A 22,903-nucleotide genomic window follows, 5' to 3' on the forward strand; every position below is an offset into this window, starting at 1 on the left:
TGTACATTTAAACTGAACTTAACTGAACTCTGTCAGCTAACCTTCCACCTCAACAGCTGAAGAAGTTACGCATGTTTGATCAAAGTTAGAGTCAAACTCAAAATTTTGGAAACTTAAAGATTGAAATGAAGTAATTAAAGTGCAGTAACAATCTTCTACTTCTTCCCTTAAAGGGTTTAATGGTTTTAATGAGAGATCACCTTGAATATGATTGCATCAACAACATGTCTCTAAAAGCTGGGAAGGGTCATGTTTACCACTGTGCAGCATCACTTCTTCTTTCAACAACAGCACATACATTTCTGGGAACTGAGGAGAGAAGCTGCTGGAGAGGAATGTTGTGCCGTTCTTGTCTGATGGAGGATTCTGGCTGCTCAGCAGTCCTGGCTCTGCTTTCTGTTTTATGACACTTCAAATATTTTGAGTTGGTGAAAAGTCTGCATTGCAGGCAGGCCGTTCCATGCTGTTGTAATAGATGCAGTGTGTGGTTTAGCATCGTCTTACTGAAATATTCAAGGCCTTCCCTTAAAGAGGCATCACTGGATGGGAGCAGATGTTGCTGTGAAATCTGTATATACACCTTTGAGCATCAATGGTCCCTTCCCAGGTGGTTTCTTTGCCTTCTGTCATCAGATTTTGGGTTTTTGAGATCTGCAAATCACTGTATTCTGTTTTTATTTACATTTTACACAACTTCCCAACTTTTGATAAAATAGAATAGAATAGAATAGAATAGAAGTATGCTTTTAAGTTTTAAGTTTCAATGTGCTGTTGCTAGTTATCTAAGAGATCTTGCAGGAATAATATTAGAGTAAAAAAAATCATTTAAAAACACCCCTGCGATAATGTCCAGTTTATGTTAGAGTGTTATCTGCTGTTTCAATATGATTCTTTAATGTAAACACAGAAGTTAGCCGATCATCGTTGCAGTTTGCCTGAGACTTTCTTCAGCTTCCTGCTTCTTCCTGCTCTAACTTTGTACGCTTTAGCAAGTCTCAGCTGCTGTCAGGACCTTTAAGCGATCAAACAAACATACAACCTGGACATCGCTGCTCTCGGAGCGCTGCTGTCCGTGGTGCTGAATTAGTTCAGCCGTGGGGTGGTGCAGTTCAGCAGCGTGTGGGGCAGAGCGCTGTCCGTGGTGCTGACATGCAGAAATCTGAGGCTCTGGCTTCATTTACCAAAAAATAAAAAGCCGATAAATGGAGGCAGGACACCAAATGTGCGATGACACTTACTGCACTGAAAGTCACTTTAGAATTTAGAGAGTTCACATTATTGTTATTAGAAAAAAAGGGGGGGGGGGGGACTGTCTAATATATGTGCACGTGCCAAATATGCAAACGCTATCCACCGGGATTCCACTCTTAACAATGTAGACCCACTTTTGCCTCGTGGAATTGCTCAAAGATCCAGACAAGTAGGGTGACGTCCCCCTCCGCTTCCGCTCGAATCAGCCAATCAGAGCCGAGTGCGCCGCAGCTTATAAGCCCATCTGCTGTTGATCCTTTCGCCCTGACCGTCCCTGCTGTCCTGTGTGCCGCTGACTCGAACTGCGACCCCCTGATCTACCGCAACCGTGAAGATGGCGACCCGGGTAAGCTCCGTGTGCTGCGTTTATTCCTGTAACAAATCGCTCTCACTCCGGCTCGTGGCTGGTAATGAAAGAAGCGCACCCGCAGAGCAAAATGTCGGGCGAGCCGTATGTGCGGACTGTCAGGGGTCTCGGTACACGGAGCACCTGAATGTCACCGCGACTGCGGACTCTGGTGTTTATTTCACACCGTGTGATAACGCGTAGCTTGTGCAGCAATTTGCGACAGGACGGTGTGTTCGCCACCAGCCCCCCCACCCCAACCCGTTACAGCTGCTTCGGTGCTTAATCCCGGGCTCTGCTTGTCCTTGACGCGACTGCGTGAAAAGCGACCACTGAGAAGCTTCGTGGATGCGTGGAAGGGTGCACGGTGTTGTGTGGGACGCGCAGAGTGGTGGTTTGGTGACACGGGTGAAAACAGCCTTACGTGCTCCAGTGTGTGTGTGTGTGTGTGTGTGTGTGTGTGTGTGTGTGTGTGTGTGTGTGTTGGCGTTAGGGAGCGCTGGATGCGGTGTGAAGCAGCAGAGCAGCACGGCTGACTGGTGGGCTGTGTGCATATGTAGGTTCCGCGCAACCTGTCGAAGCAGAGGGAGGATGATGTCAGGTAACCGGCCTCAGCCTGCCCTAGTAGCCTGCTGTCATTCTCACACAGCCCCAGTTATAAGGTCACACCTGGCAATAACACTAGGACTGGTACTGCAGTAGGAATTATTGGGTTAAACCCTGATACCCCCAGACTGCTGCCTTTATTATGCAACAGAGGCACAGCCCTGCCATCGAAACACAGTTCTCCAGATGTGAAACAGTAAATGCAGTAAATAGCAACCTGGTCACTAGGGTGGCATATACTGAGAAATTCTGGGTAAGCCACCAACATCTCTGTGTCTGTGTTGTAATTTATTAGCCTTTTGTCCTCAGCCAACAAAGAAATCTTTGTAAACAAACAATACCGTTTGCAGGGCTTCTGAACTTTTAGCCCACACAAAAGATAAATATCGACAGTTGACAGATGTTCTCGTTTTTGCAGATGTATATATATCATTATTCCAGGCCTCTTTTACCTCCATGACTCCATGTATGACTCTGGAGAAACATATTGACACCTGATATCACTATGATACTACGTCCAGCAGCTGCTCAGCTTAGCTTAGCATAAAACAGGCAAACAGTGGACATGGTTAGCCTGGCAATCAAGTCAGACTAAGATCTTCTCTAAAGCTTACCAGATAACGTTTTATCACATTTGTTTTCACTTTGTAAAAAGAAAGTGCCAAGACTACACTGTTATAATGGTGGATGTAGGGGTGGGCAATATATCAAATGTACTCGATGTGTTACGTTTGTCCACGTACAATGGTTAAAATGGCTTTATCGTAACCATCGAGTATAAATTGCGATGGCAATATTAAGCTGTCTGCATGTAATTAACTTTGGGGGATTTTTTCTCCCACATGCTGCGAATGCATCATTAATTTCCCCCCTCCCAGTCGGAAAATTTTCTACCTGCCCTGAGCAGGCGCTGCACAGTTTCAATTACAAAAAATAATTCAAGTTAATTTTTGTGAAATTAAGATCAGCAGTGTCATAAACAACCCAAACATTGAAATTCATTTAACTGAGTTTCACTCCTTATTCTCAGTGTTCCACAGCTTATTTGCATTGACTCTGTCCCACCAGCTCTCCAGTTTAAGATAAATTTCACATCTGGCATCATGTAAGTCTGTTTGTCTCAGAGTGACAGAATTTTATCACTAGATACATGCGTGTCTGTCATTTTTTTGTAACTGCGAAGACTTTTTCACAAGATACTACACTATGATGCTAACTTACACATGTTCACTTCAGGCAAACTTTAAGTGGACTTGAAAAGCCAGTAATGACTATTTGTCCGCACTCTCTAAAGCTGCTATGTGTCCATGACCGAGCACAAACCCTACCCTACAGGAAACACTGAACTGAGGAGCAGCATCGCATCCCAGTATAGAGGTTTTTCATGCAACATTATGTGGACTTTACACAAGAACTGTCCGCCATATAGGATGTGATACAACTACTAGTTACAAGGGGAAATGTGTATCTGATTGGAGAGTGGTTCCTGAAGGTCACCAGTTGTCGCTGGAGTGTCTGTACCAAAAACCTCCTTATGATTTATATATGATAGCTACCGCTTGACTATTATTGTTTGCAGACAAACACATGTCTTCCATTCAAACTGTAGGTGACCCCAAAACTGTCAGGTTGCTGGGGCAGCTTTACTTTGGATGGAAGACATGTATTTGTCTGCAAACACTAATAGGCAATCACAGATTCCCAGCATGTTCCAGTGACTGTACCAGTCTGCTAGCAACCCAAAGCAGTTGCAGAGAGGTGTTTGCCTCACCGACAGTGGTTGCCAGATGGTTGTGGATCAGTCTGTAGGCCTGCATGACTCTGGGACTTTGTGCACTCACCCTACATTGTCACCATGATTGCCACTTATCCAAAATGGCGGGCAAGTTAATGACACAGTTAGCAGTCACATGACTCCTCAGTGAAATAAATAAGCAACTTCTGTAGACACAGATGATAAAATATGGAACTTGAAATTAATATAAGAAGTCCCCTTTATTAGTTATTGCCTGGAGATTCTTAATGTCTCAGGTTCTGTTGTTTTAACATGAAATCTTAGGTAAACAGTGGTGTTACCAACTGCATTAATGAAGGTCCAGCTTTATTTAGGTGCAGAACTTTAATTAGTATGGTTAACACCTTTGTTTAATGTCAAATGGATGTTATGAAATAGTTCTTTAGCCTGGCACAAAGTTCTTCTTAAAATGACAATTCTCATTTTTCCAACTCCGCATCCAGGCTTTGTGCTGAGCTAAGCACATCAGCTGTTGGCTACATACTACACAAATATGAGAAAGGTTTAAACCTTCTCATGTCACCATTGGCCAGAAGGCAAATGGATCAAACCAACAAGTCACTTACAAAGTCTACGACACAATGGCTTTCTGAAAAAAGCCCATCCTACCACGTCACCCTGTAAATGGTGCAGTGCAGCTTCATTTCCAGTGCAGAGCTTGTATTAATTTGAGTTGAAGACAGACTCATCAGCACAAAAGTGCAGGTGGTCTGCCGAGTCATGATGCAAAGTGCTAACAGCCTTATCATTCCACACAACAACTTTCTCACTGTGCTCATCTAAAAACAGTGAAACCAAGTGTGCTTCTGATTGAGGGTGTGCCTTGTGCTGGTACATTCACTGTATTTTAACATAACCTCTTGATCACCTCTCTGCATGCTAAAGCTGGAGAGTAGCACAAGCACACACCATTAGCTTGGTGCTGTTATCCAACGAGCCTCAAGCTGCGTCTACCCGGATTTCATGTGTCAGTGGAAAACATGACTGCTATATCACACTTAAAGTGGAAGCACCTCCTCCGTCAGTGGGACTGTTTTCTGATACTCCAGCAGTCGTTTTACTCTATCAGCATGTCTTTACAGTCCGACTGCTGCCTGATTTATGAGGTTCAGCATTCAAAGGAGCTCAGTCAACACTGCATGGAAATGACCACATGTTTTATTTTTATCATGATTTAGATGAGGAATCTGCCTGTGTGTTATTAATGTGTTTTTGTCATTATATTGCTGTATATAACAACAATTCATAGTACTATATTTTAACAAATTAACATGAGCTAGACCCATGCATTATTTAACAATAATTGTGTGGCCAAAGCTTCCTGTATGCACAGAGACAAAAGAGCATAAAAGAACAAAAAGACATGGACGATCATCACAAAGAGGCTCATACAAACTATTCAAGCCTATACGACTATAGAGACACAAAATGAGCACAAAGGATCAATAAAACTGCACAAAGACTCAAAACCAACGCAAACTTATACAAATGAAGCTGACAGGCCATAAAGACCATAAAAATTCAAGATGGAAATTCTTCTAAAACATTTTTAGAGGGAGCAGAAATCAAAGCTTCTTAAGATTTTTTTAACACCTAGAGAAACCTTTCCCTGTCAAACAGCTTCTTTGGAGTTTACTCTGACAACAGAGGCTAGTTTAATTTCCATGTTCTTAGCTGTTTTTATGAAGCAATGCTTTTTAAAAAAAAATCTGTTAACGGAACAAGCAGCTTCTTATTTTGCATTAGCTAGCAAGCTAATTGTGCTAACCTCAGTTCTCCAAGTAAACTGACAAAACAAGATTGCATCTGTCTGAGTTTTTGATGTTTCCAGTTAATTTATTTCTAAAAGAAGTGCATAAAGTAAGAGTGTTAAATCCTTAAAATTACGCTAAAAGATTGAAACTAGCTCTCTGTCACCAGGAAAAAACGTCTTCCTTTCTCGAGCCATGAAGAAATAGCTTACATTTCAGTGTAAAAAAAATAAAATTAAATCTTAAGACCTTCACAGACCTGACACATAAAATTTGTATAAAGATGTTGTGCATTACATTTTTTTCTGCCGACTCACCTGTTCTTTATCAGCCATTTACACTGAACACATAACTTTGAAGGACCAATTTGCAGTATTTATTTTATCAGCTCAATAAACAGATCTGACCAATCAGACCACTGCATTTGGCAACAAGTGCACTCTGAGTTGAAAATGGTCACCAGTACTGAATATACAATAATCTAAGATACTATTGTACCTCACACATACACACAGCTAGATGCTGATAAAGCTTCAACTCCTGGAAACCGTGAAATTCTCCCTGCTGCTGTCTTCTCCTGAGAATCGTTTGAACCCAGAATCTTTTTTTTCTTTCTTTTCTTGTTTAGAAGCATCATCATCTTTTTACAGTGCATGTTTTTATTCACAAACATCTAATGCTTCCAGTGTATATATACGTTGGGCCTCAAATTCACATCAGAAAATTTTTAAACTTTTCACAGTTTTTTGACTTTAATTTTACAAGATAAAAGGAAATCAGTGATCGTGCTCTAATACTGAAAACATCCTGCTGTCTATATTAAATTCTAATCATTACTGTGCATTAATTATCTTCTACCTCTTTGTTGTAGCACTGAGCAGTGTATTTGCATTAGAGCATGTTCCACAAATGAATACAAAGCTTATCATGTTTCCCTTTACCGAACTTAGTAATGTATCACATTTCCCCAAGTCTGCGTGCAGTTTGTGTGTGTGTGTGTGTGTGTGTGTGTGTGTGTGTGTGTGTGTGTGTGTGTGTGTGTGTGTGTGTGTGTGAGATGGCATGTCCTCCCCCCTGGTCACCCAGCTTGTCAGAAGTGTCCACTGGCATGATTTTTGATGTCCCCAGCTGGCAGTGCAAAACACACTCACTCGTATACCCTTCATCCTGAAGTGCCCAGCACAGTTTGTACTGTTTCAGGGGATAAAGTCATCTGTCAGAGGATATCAGGACAAAGCAAACAGTTCCCCAAACTGGTCATGGCATCAACAACGGTCTCAACAAGAGAATCCTGTTCTAAAGCATATTACCACACAAGCTAGCAAGCATGAAATTATCAAAGAAACTTGCTAGGTCCGCTAAGAGCCTTAACATTTATTTCAGGGGTGACCAAGATACAAATAAATACTTCAATATAAGTACATGCAAACTCGAGATATGGATATGATTAGTCAAGAAAAACAAGAACACTTATGCCCGCTAACATCTCACATGTTTACTATGGTAACCATACACCGGGACCATAATATAGGAAGATCGCACAGTCAACACTGTTATCACTGTTGTCACTGCAACACATCAGCTCATACGTTTTCTTGGTTCAGCTTTTCTCTGATTCTTTGCTGGTAAGGGTGGAAAAATGCTGCCTGTAGCATTTTGGAGTTTCCCGATGGATTGCTGTTCAGGAGTCCATGAATGCCACGTCTCCTGTTTATCATCAGCCAGAAACCATTAAAGATTTTGTCTGTGAAACATTCAGAAAGTCTATGAAAGCAGTTGTGCACAGTCATCCAGCAAAATGTACACGTTAAGCCCAGAAGGTGGAAAGCTTGTGTGGCTTCTCAGCAAGCAATTTTTATTCAAGTGCATCCCTCTCTCTTTTTTGTGGAGTTTCGAGCTCTGAGGTTAGAAGTCAGTAGAGAAAAATCTTTAATGGACGAGATGTCGGCACGAGTTAGCATATTTGTAAAAGCCCAGCATTCATCTCCTGTTTCTGACACTGCGTTGGCTTTGCTCTAGAGGGGGAATGACAAAAAAAGATACAACTATGTTTTCCCAGCTGAACCCTGGCTGGGCTGTTTCTTGCTTTAAGCAAGTTATGGTCACGCACTGATACAGTGTTTACACAGCTGCTAGCCTGACAATACAGATCAGGTGTGTAAAGATTAAAAGAAAGTGTGGCTCAATACCTTTGTCCATATCATACAGCTTTAGTTTATGCATCCACACCAGACCTCCAAAATCACAAAAAACCCACATTATGTTTTCACTTACTGAGTTTGCCCACTTTTTTCTAAACTCTCCATAAAATACAGCTTGTAAACAGAGTCTGTAACAGGTTACAGGAATGAATGAACAGCTGTTCATTGGAGCCTTTCCTCTGGGTTCATTACCGGCAATACCAGTCAGCAGCAGGACCCAGAGTTGTGTATTACACTAATAATAAATAACCACAGTCAAAGTGCTTATAATAAACCTTACATCACCTTTAAGAACAAGATGTGTCGACCCTGGGCAGTATGGTGAGGCAGTAAGTGACTACTGATCTGAGGTTAAATGCTAAACTGAAATCAGAATTCATGCGGGAAAATTCTGCCTTTGCCTCATAATAGCTTTCGTGCCACTTTGCAGCGAGTCAGGTTATGGTTGGAGGGAAGTAAATGGTTTAGTAAGACACATCAAAGTGATAATATAGAGAGGTATTTAAACTATGTTTCTTCCCACCATCATTTGAATTGACAACATATAGGCATATAAGGAATGATATATGGGGACTTTGGACCTCTAGCCTCATCTTCAAGGTCAAATAAGGTCAAACTTTCAAAAAATGTCTTTAAAACCTTATAAAACGAGCTGTTATCCATCACTTACCCTTTTGTGCACTCAAACGAAATATCTGTCATGCTACTCTTATCTGATTTTCACTGCATTATAAACAATATATGAATATGAATGTAAACAACATACAGGACTATTACTGTTACAAAATACAATCCTGCTCAGAGAGTGAGCTTCCTTGCACTCTCGGAGTGCTTCGTGTTTTGAGCTAGTGTGTGTTAGAATCGTCTGACTGTGTTTTGCTTTTCTTACAGCTGATCCTGAATCAGCCCTGACCTGGTGTTCATGCTGTGGAAGCTATTTGTCAGGGTGATACTGTAACACTTAGGTTGCACGTATCATCAGGCAGCGCGGCAGTGCAGTGGTTAAAAGAGCACGGATCTTGGGGCCTCTCTGTGTGGAGCTGGCGTGTTCTGTCTGTGCCTGCGTGGGTTTCCTCCAGTGCTTTGGTTTTCTCATCTTTGTTAGCTTAATAGTTGCTTCTAAATTAGCCGTAGGTGTGGATGGGGGTGTATTGTGCCTCTGTTTGCTGGGATATGCTCCAGTTGGAATGGTTAAGAAATTGGACGGATGATTTGTAGCACCAAACTCAATTTAACCCTTCACACATGATTTTGCGTATGTAATTGAAAATCTAGCTGTTGCTGCCAGTGCTGATTCTTGCTTTCCAGCCTGCGCTGAGTAGGTGCTCTCAAGGACCGCTCCACTGATTTGATTGTGTCAGAATCAATAGCTGAATTGATTCCAGTCAACGAAGGGAAGAAAGAAACGCACACCTACTAGTGCAGCTGAACAAGTGAGTGGGCTACAGAAGATGACAGCTCATCTATTATGTGCATCTCCTTCCCAGTGGTCTCTGTCTCCTTCTCAACCTAATCAGCTGTTTGTTTCCTTCATAATTTCCCCCACTCATCTTCTGCTTTGAAGACATTTCCCAACAGTCTGTTATTCGTTCCTCCGCTCCCAACTTTTTTTTTAGCACCTACACCCAAGCAGCAGACATCATTAAGGTGGGATCCTCAAAGACTTCCTCTGTCACATTCTGCATAAAATGTCTTCATCTGGGATTTTTTTAGGTTACTGATCAAACAGTTATGCTTTACAACCTTTGGCCCACTTTAAAGAAAACAGATGCAGCACCCAGTCGATCTCCTTTCTTCTAGTTACAGGGAGCAACGCAAAAGATGCTGCTGTGCAATATCACCGCATCACCTTACAGTAAATGCACTAGTTGCAGTTTGAACCTTAAAGTACTAAAATTATAGATTTACCACATTAAAAATGCAGCTCAATATTTTATTTTATTTTTATTTGGATGCCTGAATCTTCCTCTGTGTCGAGGATAGGAGAAAGGTGTTCTGCTATTCTTCACAGAGATGGGTTTTTGCTGGAGGGGTTGTGTTACTCTGCCTTTTACATAAAATAGGTGCTGTGTTGGTCTGAAGTCTTACTTTTCAACTTGTGTTGTTCTGTAGTAGTTCTTGTATCATTTTGACAGTTTACACTGGAAGGATGTTTTTATTTCAGGATGGTAGAGACTGGGAGTCTTAACATCCGATGTGCCAGCTATCCTCTATGTCCAGTATTTTTTTACTGTGTGGAGTCCTGGTCAAATTTACACCGGGATTGCTCAGCCAGTCATTTTAAGTGCAAGCCGTGCAAGTTCTTCTTCTCATTATAAGCGTGTGTTACATGTAGCCAGCTGTCTCGGTCCCTGCATTTTCCCCCTTTGAAACATACTCCATTTGCGTATAACTCGCCTGTTTGGCCTTATTACACACCTTCACTCAGTCCAACAAATACTCTTGCTGCCTCTGATTCAGACCCAGTGGTCTTTTAAAGTAGGCCAGGTTTCTCTCAGAGCAGATGTTTGGCATTAATAGGACCTTCTTCAGCTTGTTTGGCACAATGTTACAATTTGATGACTTCTTCAGACAGTTATTGGACTTGCTCCTTTAGCTTGTTTGGCAAAAATGTGTCAGGAGGTAGAGCAGGTTATCTTTTAATTGGAATGTTGGTGGTTTGATCTTTGGCTGCTCCAGTCTGCTGCAGCCCAAATTGCTCCCGATGCAGTCGTTAGAAGTGCTTTGAGTGCTCAAGTATTTTGGAAAAGCGCAATATAAGAACAAGTCAATTTACCATGTATTACTTTTTGTGCAGTTATACACTGAAGTAACAATGCATGGTCCAAACAAAATCACAAGGCACACCCAAACTTTCCTTATGATACATCATTTGGGAGGCACTGTGATAAACAAAGCCAAACAGACAACAAACATATTTTGATCTCATCTCTTAGAGGATTGTGCTCTGTGTAGTCACCAGTTCTTATCATATTCTTAACAAATTTTAATCTTGACATTTTGTGCCAAACAGCAAATGAGGACATCCACTTGGGATACCATCCATATCCAGATGATCCCGCTGCCAAGGAACTCGCCTTTCACAGTCTGTAGCATTAATCTGGGATGGGAACTGCATTTCTGATTGGTAGAACTATGACTGATTTTGCACATCTTGGTTATTCCTGGGTCTTTCACCATTTTACATCTTGTCAAGTCTTGCAATAAGATTATTCATCCCTGGCCATTCCTCTTGTGGAGCCATGTCATGGAGATTGACTTAAATTAGCAAATTATGCTGATGGAAGTGGCAATCAATACCTATTCAAAATTAAACTCTCCTTCTGAATGTAATGGCATCGAAAGTAAATTGAGAAACACGGTAAACCTTTCTACAATTGATAAGAAAGCAGCATTTTAATGAGGCCACATTTTTCCCAACCGGATTGCTATAATGATCTATTTTTATTAATGATCACAATTGAATTTCTATATCTACTCATGATGATTGAATTTCATGCTAATTCAAACAGAAACTCATATTAATGTGGTTTCAGTGAGATTTAGGCCAGACAGTAATGCTTGTTGGGGAAATGCTAACAGCTCGCCTATAACAGTTATGTTTTCAGCAGCTTACAGTCTCATTTACAACACTTACCAAAACACTGCCAGAGATTTAAAACATTTTATGTTACATCATCATATTTACAGTCATAGTAAAACGAAGCTACACCTTAATTAAAGTCTAAGATTTTATGTCTCAGGACATAATAAAACATAATCGGGTCATTAGGAGGTTTTAATATTAGGTAAATACAAGCTCAGATGAAGCCTGTAATATGATATATTACACTATGTCATTATTTATTTAACAGTGTGTGGAAAAACTAAGTAAACCTTTACTGTTCTATAGGAATTAGGTTCTGGTTCTGCCAGAGAGCTCTTCCTGTTTTCCTTCCCACTGTTGCCAAGTGTTTGTCCAAATGGGGTCATCTGATTATTGGGGTTTTCTCTGTATTATTATTACTATCTTAAGTACCTTGAGACAACTGTTGTTGTGATTTGGCGCAATATAAATAAAAATCAAATTCAACTGAATTTTTGGCCACAATGTACAGTAGCATGAATTCAAACACCTCATCATAACTGTCAAGCACGGTGGAGGGGTGATGATTTGGGCTTGTTTTGCAGTCACAAGACTCCTCCAAAGTATTCTAGAGTCAAATGTGAGCCCATCTGTCTGACATCTAAAGCTTGGCTAAAATTGGGGTCATGCAGCTGGACAAGCACAGCAGCAAATGGACAATAGAATTTCTATCAGTGTTTGACTTAGTTTATATTAAATAAATTATGAGACTGAGTAATTAGTCATCTGCTGTTTTTCATCTGATGTATCTAAATCATTTTAAGACCAAATGATTTTTATAATGTCCTGATACATATTTAAAGCCGAAGAACTGACAGGTGTATTTTCCTTCTAGCGTTACTAAATATGCTAAGGTGTTGTCCAGATGTTTCTCACTACTAGCTGATGTTGCCATTCTTCCTTGCTATTCCCATACCTTCTAGATCATCCATTTTAAAAACATTAATTTAATATATAGCCCTCGTTTGTTCAAATTAACCTTGAGTGTAATCTATTACACTGTTGACTTAAAGAGGAAAAGATGGTCTTCTGTTTTTTAGAAACCTAATTTTTAACATTCATTTCTGTTAGCACTTTTATTTTGGTCCACGTAGATATTCAATATTGGAATATTTTTCATTTTATCTACATATTAATTAACTTAATTATAAAATTACTTAACGTCAGTCCTTCAGTGTGACAGCCACTTATGTGTATGTCTTCTCTATGCATACTGTGTGTGCATCAAATATTTGTACGTTTGTGTTTAGAGTGGGAGTGTCTAAGTGCGTGTCTTTGTGTGAGTCAGAGTAATGGTTAATCCCTGGATGTGTGGAGGGCCTTCCTCTGTGAGCCCTGAGCTGCAGCTATATTTAGATAGCTGCTTTCTGCTGTTGGGCAGCCAACACAGCAACACACAGACACTCACATTAAACCACACAGCTGATAAATGGATGCACAACAGTGCAAACAGTGAGAAACACATACATACACTAATAATAATAATAATGGATTGCATTTATATAGCGCTTTTCTAGGCAACCAGATCGCTTTACAATTCCACTATTCATTCACTCTCACATTCACACACTGGTGCAGGCAAGCCACAGTTGTAGCCACAGCTGCCCTGGGGCATACACACCTGGAAATGCGCAGGTGGACAAGTATACCCAGGTTGAACTGAAAAAGATAATTGCACTGCAGTAACTGCTGGAATATTTAACTCTTATTATCCATTCTGTGCGTCATCTGTGGTCATGCCATTGTTCTGTTATTCCTTGAAATGTGAGTAGCCATTGTAAAGGTTTGTGGCAGACTGAAACTAGTTATCATCATCAGGCATCAAAGGGTAACACTCTCATTTGTCTTATCTTTATATAATAATTTTTAGCACATTCTTTAAACACACTAATGACCCAGACATAAACTGCAACATTACTAAGGGTTCATTACTATCTGTAATTATCAATATAATTGTTTACCAAAGTGTGATTAAAAATCAATTAAAAATTTGTGTGTAACAGTTATGGTAAAGTCCACGTAGGATCAATGAGTCCAAACCTGTGATGAAATTTAATGAACTTTAGAAACAATGAGTTGTGAGTGTATCTGTAACTGTGTTGGGTTTGTGATGCACCAGTTTGAGGACTGGTTCAGGTGGACCCAGCTCTTTGTACTATAATAAGAGGGATAGGCCCCACACCCCAAAAAACCCCAAGTTTGGTACACAGTAAGGAAAAGTTTTACAAGGTATAATTTCCTATAATAGTGTATCAAATAAGAAAGAAATGACGCGGCTGTTTAGGCTAACTGGAAGACTTAAAAAAAAAAACGTGGTTTTATAAGAGATATAGTTTTAAATTGCTGAAGGAGAGACGTAAATGCTTGAACAGGCCACAACAAATACCATGTTTGAGTATAAGGCTGTACACAAGTCCACTTTTCACCATAACACCCCAGGTCACAGGTTGATGAACAGTTTAGCAATCATCAGACCTGTAGCTGTATGTCTTGGGCACTTGGGTGAAAAGAGGATCAGAGCTCTCTGCTGATCAGCCCGTGGTTGTGAGTTGGGTCAGGTAACAAGGGAGGATGCTGAACAGACTTGGTGTATCCAAACATGTGGTTAGGGTGAGTTGGGAGCATCTGGCCAAGGCCCTGGTCTGCAAGAGTTTCATATTCCACCACCAGCAGATCTTCAAAGTAGCTTAAGGGTGGCTGGAAACATTGAGTCCAAGTGGACTGTGTTCCAAACCAAGGTGCTGTGACTGCAAGGTGGTTGGTGCCTGTTGTAGTGCTAATACCTGAAACAGATGGTGGATGCCAGAGATGAAGAGAACTATAAAGCTAAAGGAGCCCTATCAAACTTGGCTTGTGGGACTCTTGTAGGACAGGCCAAGTGAAAGGCAGCCCTAGCACTAGCTAAAGCAGGACTGTGAGCAGGACTTCTGGTTGGCCTTGAGGCCATTCTGGGATATCCTCAGGCGACTAAGAAAGGGGATGAAGCTTTGATGATCTCCTCAATTCCACTAACACATCTTGTGTAGTGGAAGCTGAGTCTAGGGAGAAATGCTTAGACTCACCCATCACTGTGGGTGAGGTCACTGAAATGTTCAAAAACCTCTATGCTGACGGGTCTCTGGGGAGGGAAGGGATTCACTGTTCCCTCACCAGGAAACAGTGCTCTGGATGTTGTAGGGCTGTCTTTAATGACACACCTCTGCAGCACTGTGTGGAATTCGGGAACATTGCCTCTGCACTGGCAGACCGGGTGATTTGGTCCCCATTTTCAAGAATGTTCCAGTTTCAGAGAAATCACACTCCTCGGTCTCTCCAGGAAGCTCTATGCCAGTATAGTCTGTCCACTAGTGGAACCTTGGATCCAGGAAGAGCAAAACAGTTTTCGTCCTAGTTGTGGGACACTGGACTAATCCTCTCAAGGTTATGAGTAAGTGCATGGGAGTTTACCCAACTACTCTTCATGTGTTTTGTGGACTTGGAAAAGGCAACTGACCGTGTCCCTCGGAGTATCCTATGGGAGACAGGGTGACTGGCCTATACTGGCAATAAAGTCCCTGTAACACTGTAGTGAGATTGGTTTGCATTGCTGGTAGTAAAGTGAGAGCTACACTCCATAGGATTGCCATTTGTCACCAATTCTGTTTATAAATTTTATGGGTACAATTTCTTGGCACAGTCAAGTAGGAGAACGTTTCTGCTTCGGTGGCCTCAGGTTCACGTTCTTCGTACATGTGGACATGTAGTTCTTCTTGCTTCACCAGCTAGTGACCTCCAGCATGCACTAGGGCAATTTTGCAGACGTGTTTTTGAGTCTAAGGTTGTTATCCTCAACCAGAAAAATGTTGAGCCTCACTGTGGGTCAGGAATGAGTTACGGCTCCAAGTGAAGAAGTTTAAGGATGTCAGGGTCTTGTTCATTAGTGAAGGGAGAGAGGAGCAAGAGATTGACTGATGGATTGATGAGTCATCAGCGTTGATGTGGACACTGTATCGGTCTGCTGTGGTAAAAGCAAAGCAAAGCTGATGATTTACTTGTCAATATACGTTCCTTCACTTTCACTTAAATTAAACAGAGATTGCTGATACAAGTGGCAGAAATTTCCAGAAACTTCCTGCTTCTAAATTCAAATAAAATTGAGGTTATTGTACCCAGCCCTTATAACCTTAAAAGTATGGTGTCTAATGGCACATACTTGCACATACTTGCACAACACAGTTTTTGTGGCACTTCAACCGGTCGTTTTTGCACCACAGCTGGGTTGAAGACACGAGTGTGTCCATTTTTAACACCATTTTAATGACAGAGGAAGATGCTAGAACAGTTTCAAAACCTGAGAGTTTGTGGAAAAAACATTTTTTGACTTCGTTTCCTCCTATATCAGAGTTTATGTGGCAATATTGTGTTAGGAGAACTGCAACGACTTCCTGCACAATAATGATGGGTATAAATACAAGTGACTGTGGGACAAGTTTTGTTTTATTATTACATTTTTAACATGTTAGACTATAACCAGTGTATTGTATTGCTGACAAACCTACGTAAAACCTGAAGCATCTTTTATAAATCAATTATACCAAATGGGAGCAACCTTAAGACTGAGTTCAAGTATAAGAGAACATTTTTATAAATGTATGCAGGAGTGTGGAAGTGAGGACATCTGTCTCTGCCTCTGTCTCTGTTTACTTCCAACACAGATGATTTTTCAGCATGTTAGTGAGAGCAAAAGATTAATCAGCACTCTGCAGAGGATGAGTGATTGGTTACTGACTCAAAATAGCCCCTAACCTGAATATGGCAGCTACACATTATAGCCATGTAGTCCAACAGTCCTTTGCTGCTAAGATGTATTTTTATTTTACATAACAGTTAAGTTTTATAACTTTTTAAAACTTTATAACCCTAACCCCATACTATGCATAAAGAATATCTAATAATGTTTTGTTTCAAGTTTCTATTGAACTTGCATCTTAAAGTCTCCCCAGACACACCTGTAACAATTTAAATCTGACAGTTAATGAAAAATTAAAGCACTGACTGCCCCAAAGCCTTCTTGATTTAATACCATCTTTAAAGAATTACTTACTTATTTAAATGGGAAAGTGAGCTGGCTCTCATATGCAGCTTATTCATTTCCTAATGTGGTCAGAGATGGCCCATAGCAAATATTGAATTTGTGTGTGTTGGATTAAGATGTCAGGCAAGAACTAATCAAGGGCTTTGTTGATTTGATTTCGTATGATTGAGCTTATGCAAGTGTATTCTGTATATTATGAATTCCAAAACACAAGTAAAGGTTTAAAATGCTTGCAGGGCTGATGGAATTAACTGTGGGGCTTCACTGATATTTCTTTCACTTGGATGGAAAGAAATATCCATCTGATTCCCTTACAGGGAAGCAAATGTAACAAATTTGTTTGACTTTTTTTTTTCTGAAGTACTGTTTACTGAACCGACAGGTTTATAGGGATACGCTTAAATGATTAAGACTGAAGATTAAAGATCATAACTAGGGCTAGGTTCTTGTAATGGAAGAACACAGCGTGTATTCCCTCTGGATGCTTCGACACCTCCCACATTACAAAGACATATTAGACTAGCTGGTAATTCTAAATTGGCCATAAGAGAGAATGGAAACCTTGCAATAGACCAGCTACCTGTTTTGCACCCTGCCTCTTGCCTTCTGATAGCTGGGATAGACAGGATATATCTTATTATTTGATCATAGAGAACAGACATACATAAATACACTAACTTCTCTAATTAATCAATCTGGATTAAACTTACTATGTAAACTGCTTAGGGTACCAGAATTATCAACATCTGTTCAGCTTCTGGAAATTATTTTTAGATGATCTTAAAAGAGGAACAACATATAATGGTAAAGGGAAAAAAAATAAAACTAATAACAAGTCAATTTAAAGTCCACAGATTGGATTTTCCTTAAAAATAAGCTAACTAGAAGATGTGGATGAAAGATATGACCAATGGAGTTAGAACCCTTGGACACAACATTTGATAATGTCTCAGACACATGTGCTATTTGATAAGTACAGAAAAACCCTAAGTGGGAAAGTGTATAGCTTAGCCAAGCTCAACAGGGAACAGCAGATGCGAAGCTATCTAATGAGTCACTATCTTGGGCACTGCAGATGCAGCTTCATTACCCATCGACTGCCAGAGAAGACATCTGACTGGATGAATAATTTAATGGGATGCTGGGATTAGAAGAATATTTAGAATGAGAGGGAGATGCAGGGAGTGACCGCATAGTTATTCAGCCACTCCCTGCTTCCACGGCACATTGCCAAAAGAGAAGAACGCTTTCTGAATAAAAAAAATCAAGGAAACTGGAGGCAGCCAGTTGGCTAGTTGTCTCATGGGAGAGACACAGGCAGATTATTAATTCAAACAAGACAATATGACTTTATTAAAAACGTGGAGAAAAATCTGGGTTATTAAATAATTAGTCACCAAAGAATTTTTGTCACAGTTGTGATGTATGCTGGAGTGAATGCAGAGTTATTAGATGAGGGAAGTGCAGTGAAATCAAAGTCATTTGACACTGAATACTTTGGATTACTTAATATATTATCAAGCTTTTTACAACTACATGAATGTACTATTGCTGTGTGATTTATTACTATTACTGAAGGTTACTCGCCGTACCAATACCAACTAGATTTTTAAATCTTAATATAAAATGAGTAACAGTCGGGTGGACATTAGGTAAGGCTGCACTTTTAGCAGCGATCTCGTATAGAAAACTATTCCACGCTTATATAAAACAGGTCCGCGGCTCCAAACCGTAGTAAAGGGACCTCTGGCTAATACGTCGGGTTTGTGTCGGGCTCGTAGCTGAAAACTAGCTTTACTTTGTTGTCTGGGTCAACTTTGCTAGTGAGAGACAGAGAGAGGCGTTGAAAGGCTGCTCCAACGGAACTTATTGTTTCAGAGGAAAACACGAACACAGTGTACAGTTGAGTCTTAATAGCTTACTTACAACTGGGCTCGTCAGGCACTCTGTTTGGCTGCAGTGGTTATTATTATATTTACATGATTCCTGCTCCCGTTTCTGCTCGGTGACAACTCGTACTTTTCGACTGTCCTTTTTCTCCCTCCTCGCGCTCACAGACACATAACGGGTATGGCAGTCCATTCTCCCTGCAGCACGGACTACACCGCCCATGAGGCTACATTCTTTAGGGCTATGCCTGTAACTCTCTGCCCATTGCCTTCATATTAAATCATTTTTTGAATAATAATTTAAAAAAAGATTTCTTCACATCATTATGCGGGCCACAAGTAGAGGTGACATGGGCTGCGAGATTGAGACCCAGGCATTAGAGCCTCTTAATGCCTGTTTGTTTGGGTTTCCACCAGGGTGGAATTACCACACATAGAGAAGGTATAGCCTAACATAAGAAACAGGAAAGGATCACCGTGTAATCTATTTATTTCAACAAAGTAACTGTATTCTGAATATCACCCTTTTAAATGGTAACTGTAACGGAATACAGTTACTCATATTTTGTATTTTAAGTACGTAACACTGGTAGATGTATTCCGATACTCCCCAACATTGTAAGTAGCTGAGGTTGAAGTATCACAAAAGAGTACTGTGTTAAAGTGTAAAGAAGGGAAGAAATGGGGAGGACAATCATACTGTCAGCAGAACTGCTCACTATCTCTTCTTTTTCACCTGAAAATGTTATGTTCTTGAACTGTGCCAGCGAACCTGCTCATATCACAAGTCTTCACACTTGATTCTAAGCAGTTGGGGGGATATGAGGGACCTGAGCCAGATCTATGCAATTGAAATTATTATTAATATGAAATTGGAGGGGTTTTTGTCCACAATTATTCGATATGACACAGTCTTAGTGAGTGAAAATAGGATTCTTGAATTCATTTATCTTTCTCCCATACTAGTGTCTTTGAAGAGATAGTTTAGGTCTTCCTGGCATTTAATATCTATATATACACTGTTAAAAAAAACATCTTAAAAAAACGGTAATATTCCGGCAGCTGGGGCACCAAAATACTACCGTAAAATAACAGAAAATAACTTTCTCATAAAAATACAGTTATTTTCAGTAATGAAAATAGAGTTTGTTGTGCTAATTTTACATGGGATTCTGCCTTTTCCAAGTGCTTTTAGACATTAAATTAGGAACATTTTAACGTGATCAAACAATGAAATTACCTAGAAACAAGGTCAGTGAATGTGGCAATATGAATCATAATGCGTAAATGTACAGAAATATACAGTTGGTTTAAATAATAATGGATTGCATGCCCTAGGACAGACTGACAGAGGTGAGGCTGCCATATCGCACCATCGGCCCCTCTGGCCATCACCAGTAGGCGGTAAGTGAAGAGTCTTGACCACGGACACAACGACCGAGAGTGTCCGAGCCGGGGCTCGAACCGGCAACCTTCTGATCATAAGGCGAACTGCCAACTCTTGAGCCACGATCGCCCTAACTAGCAATGATAATAATACTTATGTGATGTAACACAAGCTTATAGGAATCATGTTATATACTTTTCCATAGCATTACATTTGAATTCAACAGTTCAATCTTTCAAATAACGGACAGATATTTGTGAAATCATGATACATTTGTGAATGTATTTTAACAATCTAAATATGCATATGTACAGACAGATACACTTAATAATCATGAAAATTATGTTTTATTACATTACAGTGATTTAACGTTAATTGACATTTGAAATGTGAAGTCACAGTCTATTTACGTAACTTTAATGATATTCTAGAAGAACAGAACAAAACTGTAAAATGCACAGTGAAATACTTTTATATTAGGATTTTTTCCTACAGTGCAGCCATACCCGCGACCTTGTGGTTGTTAGTTCACATTCATTGGCCGATGCTTAGCGTCATGTTATTATGTGTCCCAACATCCAATGGCATGTCACATTGTTTTCATGGCCACACCCTCACCCCAGGTGCAGAGGCCTATTTCTGTTCAGGAATGTTGTGAATACTTTGAGATTTATATTAATTGCAATTCCTACCTCTACATTTATTTTTTAAAATATATAATTAGCACAGCGTGGCAGTGCAATGTTTTATATGGTTTTTTTTAGTTTTTATTCCTATTAATTATATTTTCACTTGTTACCTCTGAATTATTGAATCAGACCTAGATGACATGAAATTTTCAGCAAAATTATAATTCACATACTCCTTAAATTATTGATTATTCTCATTAATTTTCGATCATTTTATATATTTTTCCATAGTATTACATTTGAATTTAACAGATCATTCTCTCACATAACAGACAAATATTTGTGAAATTATGATACATTTCTGAATGTATTTTTACAATCTAAATATGCATATGTACAAAACAATATATTTAAAAAACAAGTAAATTGTGTTTTACTATATTTACAGTGATGTTATGTTATTTTACCTTTGACATGTAAAATCACAGTCTACTTATGTAAATTTAATGATATTCTAGAAAGACAGTACAAAACTGTAAAATATACAGTAAGATACTTTGACATTACTATTTTTTGGAACAGTGTATGGTTTCAGGTCGAAATATTGGAAGGTCTCTAGTCTTGTACTAGTACAAACAAGAGATTCCAAGGACAGATTTTACCGAGTGGTTTGATAAGCCTGATTCTAACTGATGGGTCGATCGCACCAACCATACCTACCAACTTAGCCTTGGCTATGGCTGGTAGTAGTGCTGGGCGATATGACGATATATATCGTGTGGACGATAGAAAAGTGTCTATCGTGCCATTTGTCTTCTATCGTTTATATCGTACTAACCCAAATTTTATAAATTATTACATAAAATATATAATTAACCCTTTACAACCGGTCGGAGCAGGCACACTCCGTTTTACCTAACTATTTTTAAATCCCTGTAGAACTGGAACCACGTAAGGTAGCACAATATTTTTTTTGCATGTGAAACCGGAGGAGTTGTACTTACATCTTATGCCATTAGCTTGCCCTAGGTCACGGTTTCCTTCCACATATAACTTTGCAAAAATTGTATAAGAAGCACTTGCAGCAACAAAAACATAATATTCCAAACTTGCAGCAACAAAAACATAATATTCCAGAAACACGCTTTGCCGACGTTCATAAGACTTCCTACGTTGGCATATACGTCAGCGCGAACTATCGCATGTCCGCCATTACCTGCCCGAAACCGGAAGTGACGTCATTTTCGCAAAAGGGCCTTATAAGCCTATGTTGGTGTTTTTAAAAAGACATGTTTGACTTTATGCTTTTCTGTATCGTTTCTGGGATGCTTAGAACTCAAATTACACTGTTGGAAATAGTTTATTTTGATGCATTATAATATTTATTTTCATTTTTCCTGTAGTATATAAAAATTAGTGTATCTCAAAAATAAAACTATGAAGACACTCAAAATAAATTTCTCGTGGTTGGAAACTTTTGTATTTACAGTTTTGAGGGATACACCTCTTAAATTTTTTTTAACTAGAAATATATATATATATATAAATATATATATATAACACACACACGTAGAAAAACATATTTAGTATACACATTCAGTAATGTATATACCTTTACATATTGTACATATATTTATTACTTTTTAGATTAGCCATTTTTATATTTTGCATGTTTTACATTATTGTATTTTGCACAACTCTGTTGCTTGTGAACCTCGCACACAAGAATTTCACTCACATGTACTGTACCAGTGTACCTGCACATGTGATGTGACAATAAAAGTGATTTGATTTGATTTGATATGTAAAAAACAAAACAAAAACGATTTTCAATTTTTTTGTAGTTTATTGCACTACAAGTTTTTGCAATTTATGTAGTTACTATGGACTTAATGCATACATATTATTAAAATTTGGGCTATAACGGTTGTATTGATATATGGAAACTTGAAATACTCCCGCAAGTGGCACTACAGCATGTAAAAACATAAAGATAAGCTCTGGCGGACTTGGTTCTATGGTAGGTCTTAAAGGGTTAAATAGCCTGTGGCAAATATATTAGTGTTGTCTTCTCACTATACATGCTCTTAACTTTATGCAAGAGAAAATAAAGTATAAAAAAAATGATATTTTTCGCAAAGAAACTCCGTCTCGTGGTTTGCGAGCTGGTGCTGCTGTACGTGCACCTGGATTTGCGACATACTTTACGGTAACTCAAAACAAAGACTGCACCCTCGGCACTCACTGTTTACAGACTGCATACTTTCTAGATGACCACAGGTCAGGTCATATATCGTGATATATATCGTTATCGTGATATAAAATAATTCATATCGTGATAAATATTTT

The 22,903-nt window shown here is 39.5% G+C and overlaps 1 protein-coding gene across 3 annotated transcripts in view; it reads left to right on the forward strand.

The window, feature by feature from the left end:
* The first annotated feature begins 1,466 nt into the window (after window positions 1-1,466).
* LOC134625867 (vesicle-fusing ATPase) overlaps window positions 1,467-22,903 on the forward strand; it is a 63,223-nt gene continuing 41,786 nt past the window's right edge. For 2 of the 3 annotated variants that reach the window (XM_063471181.1, XM_063471182.1), the window contains exon 1: window positions 1,470-1,597. In XM_063471181.1, coding sequence (XP_063327251.1) covers window positions 1,586-1,597 — 12 coding nt within the window. In that variant the 5' untranslated portion in view covers window positions 1,470-1,585. Of the gene's footprint in view, window positions 1,598-22,903 lie in introns of all 3 variants that reach the window. The other variant, XM_063471183.1, reaches the window with a different exon arrangement.

Source organism: Pelmatolapia mariae, linkage group LG4 (assembly GCF_036321145.2).
Source record: "Pelmatolapia mariae isolate MD_Pm_ZW linkage group LG4, Pm_UMD_F_2, whole genome shotgun sequence".
Taxonomy (NCBI): Eukaryota; Metazoa; Chordata; class Actinopteri; order Cichliformes; family Cichlidae; genus Pelmatolapia; species Pelmatolapia mariae.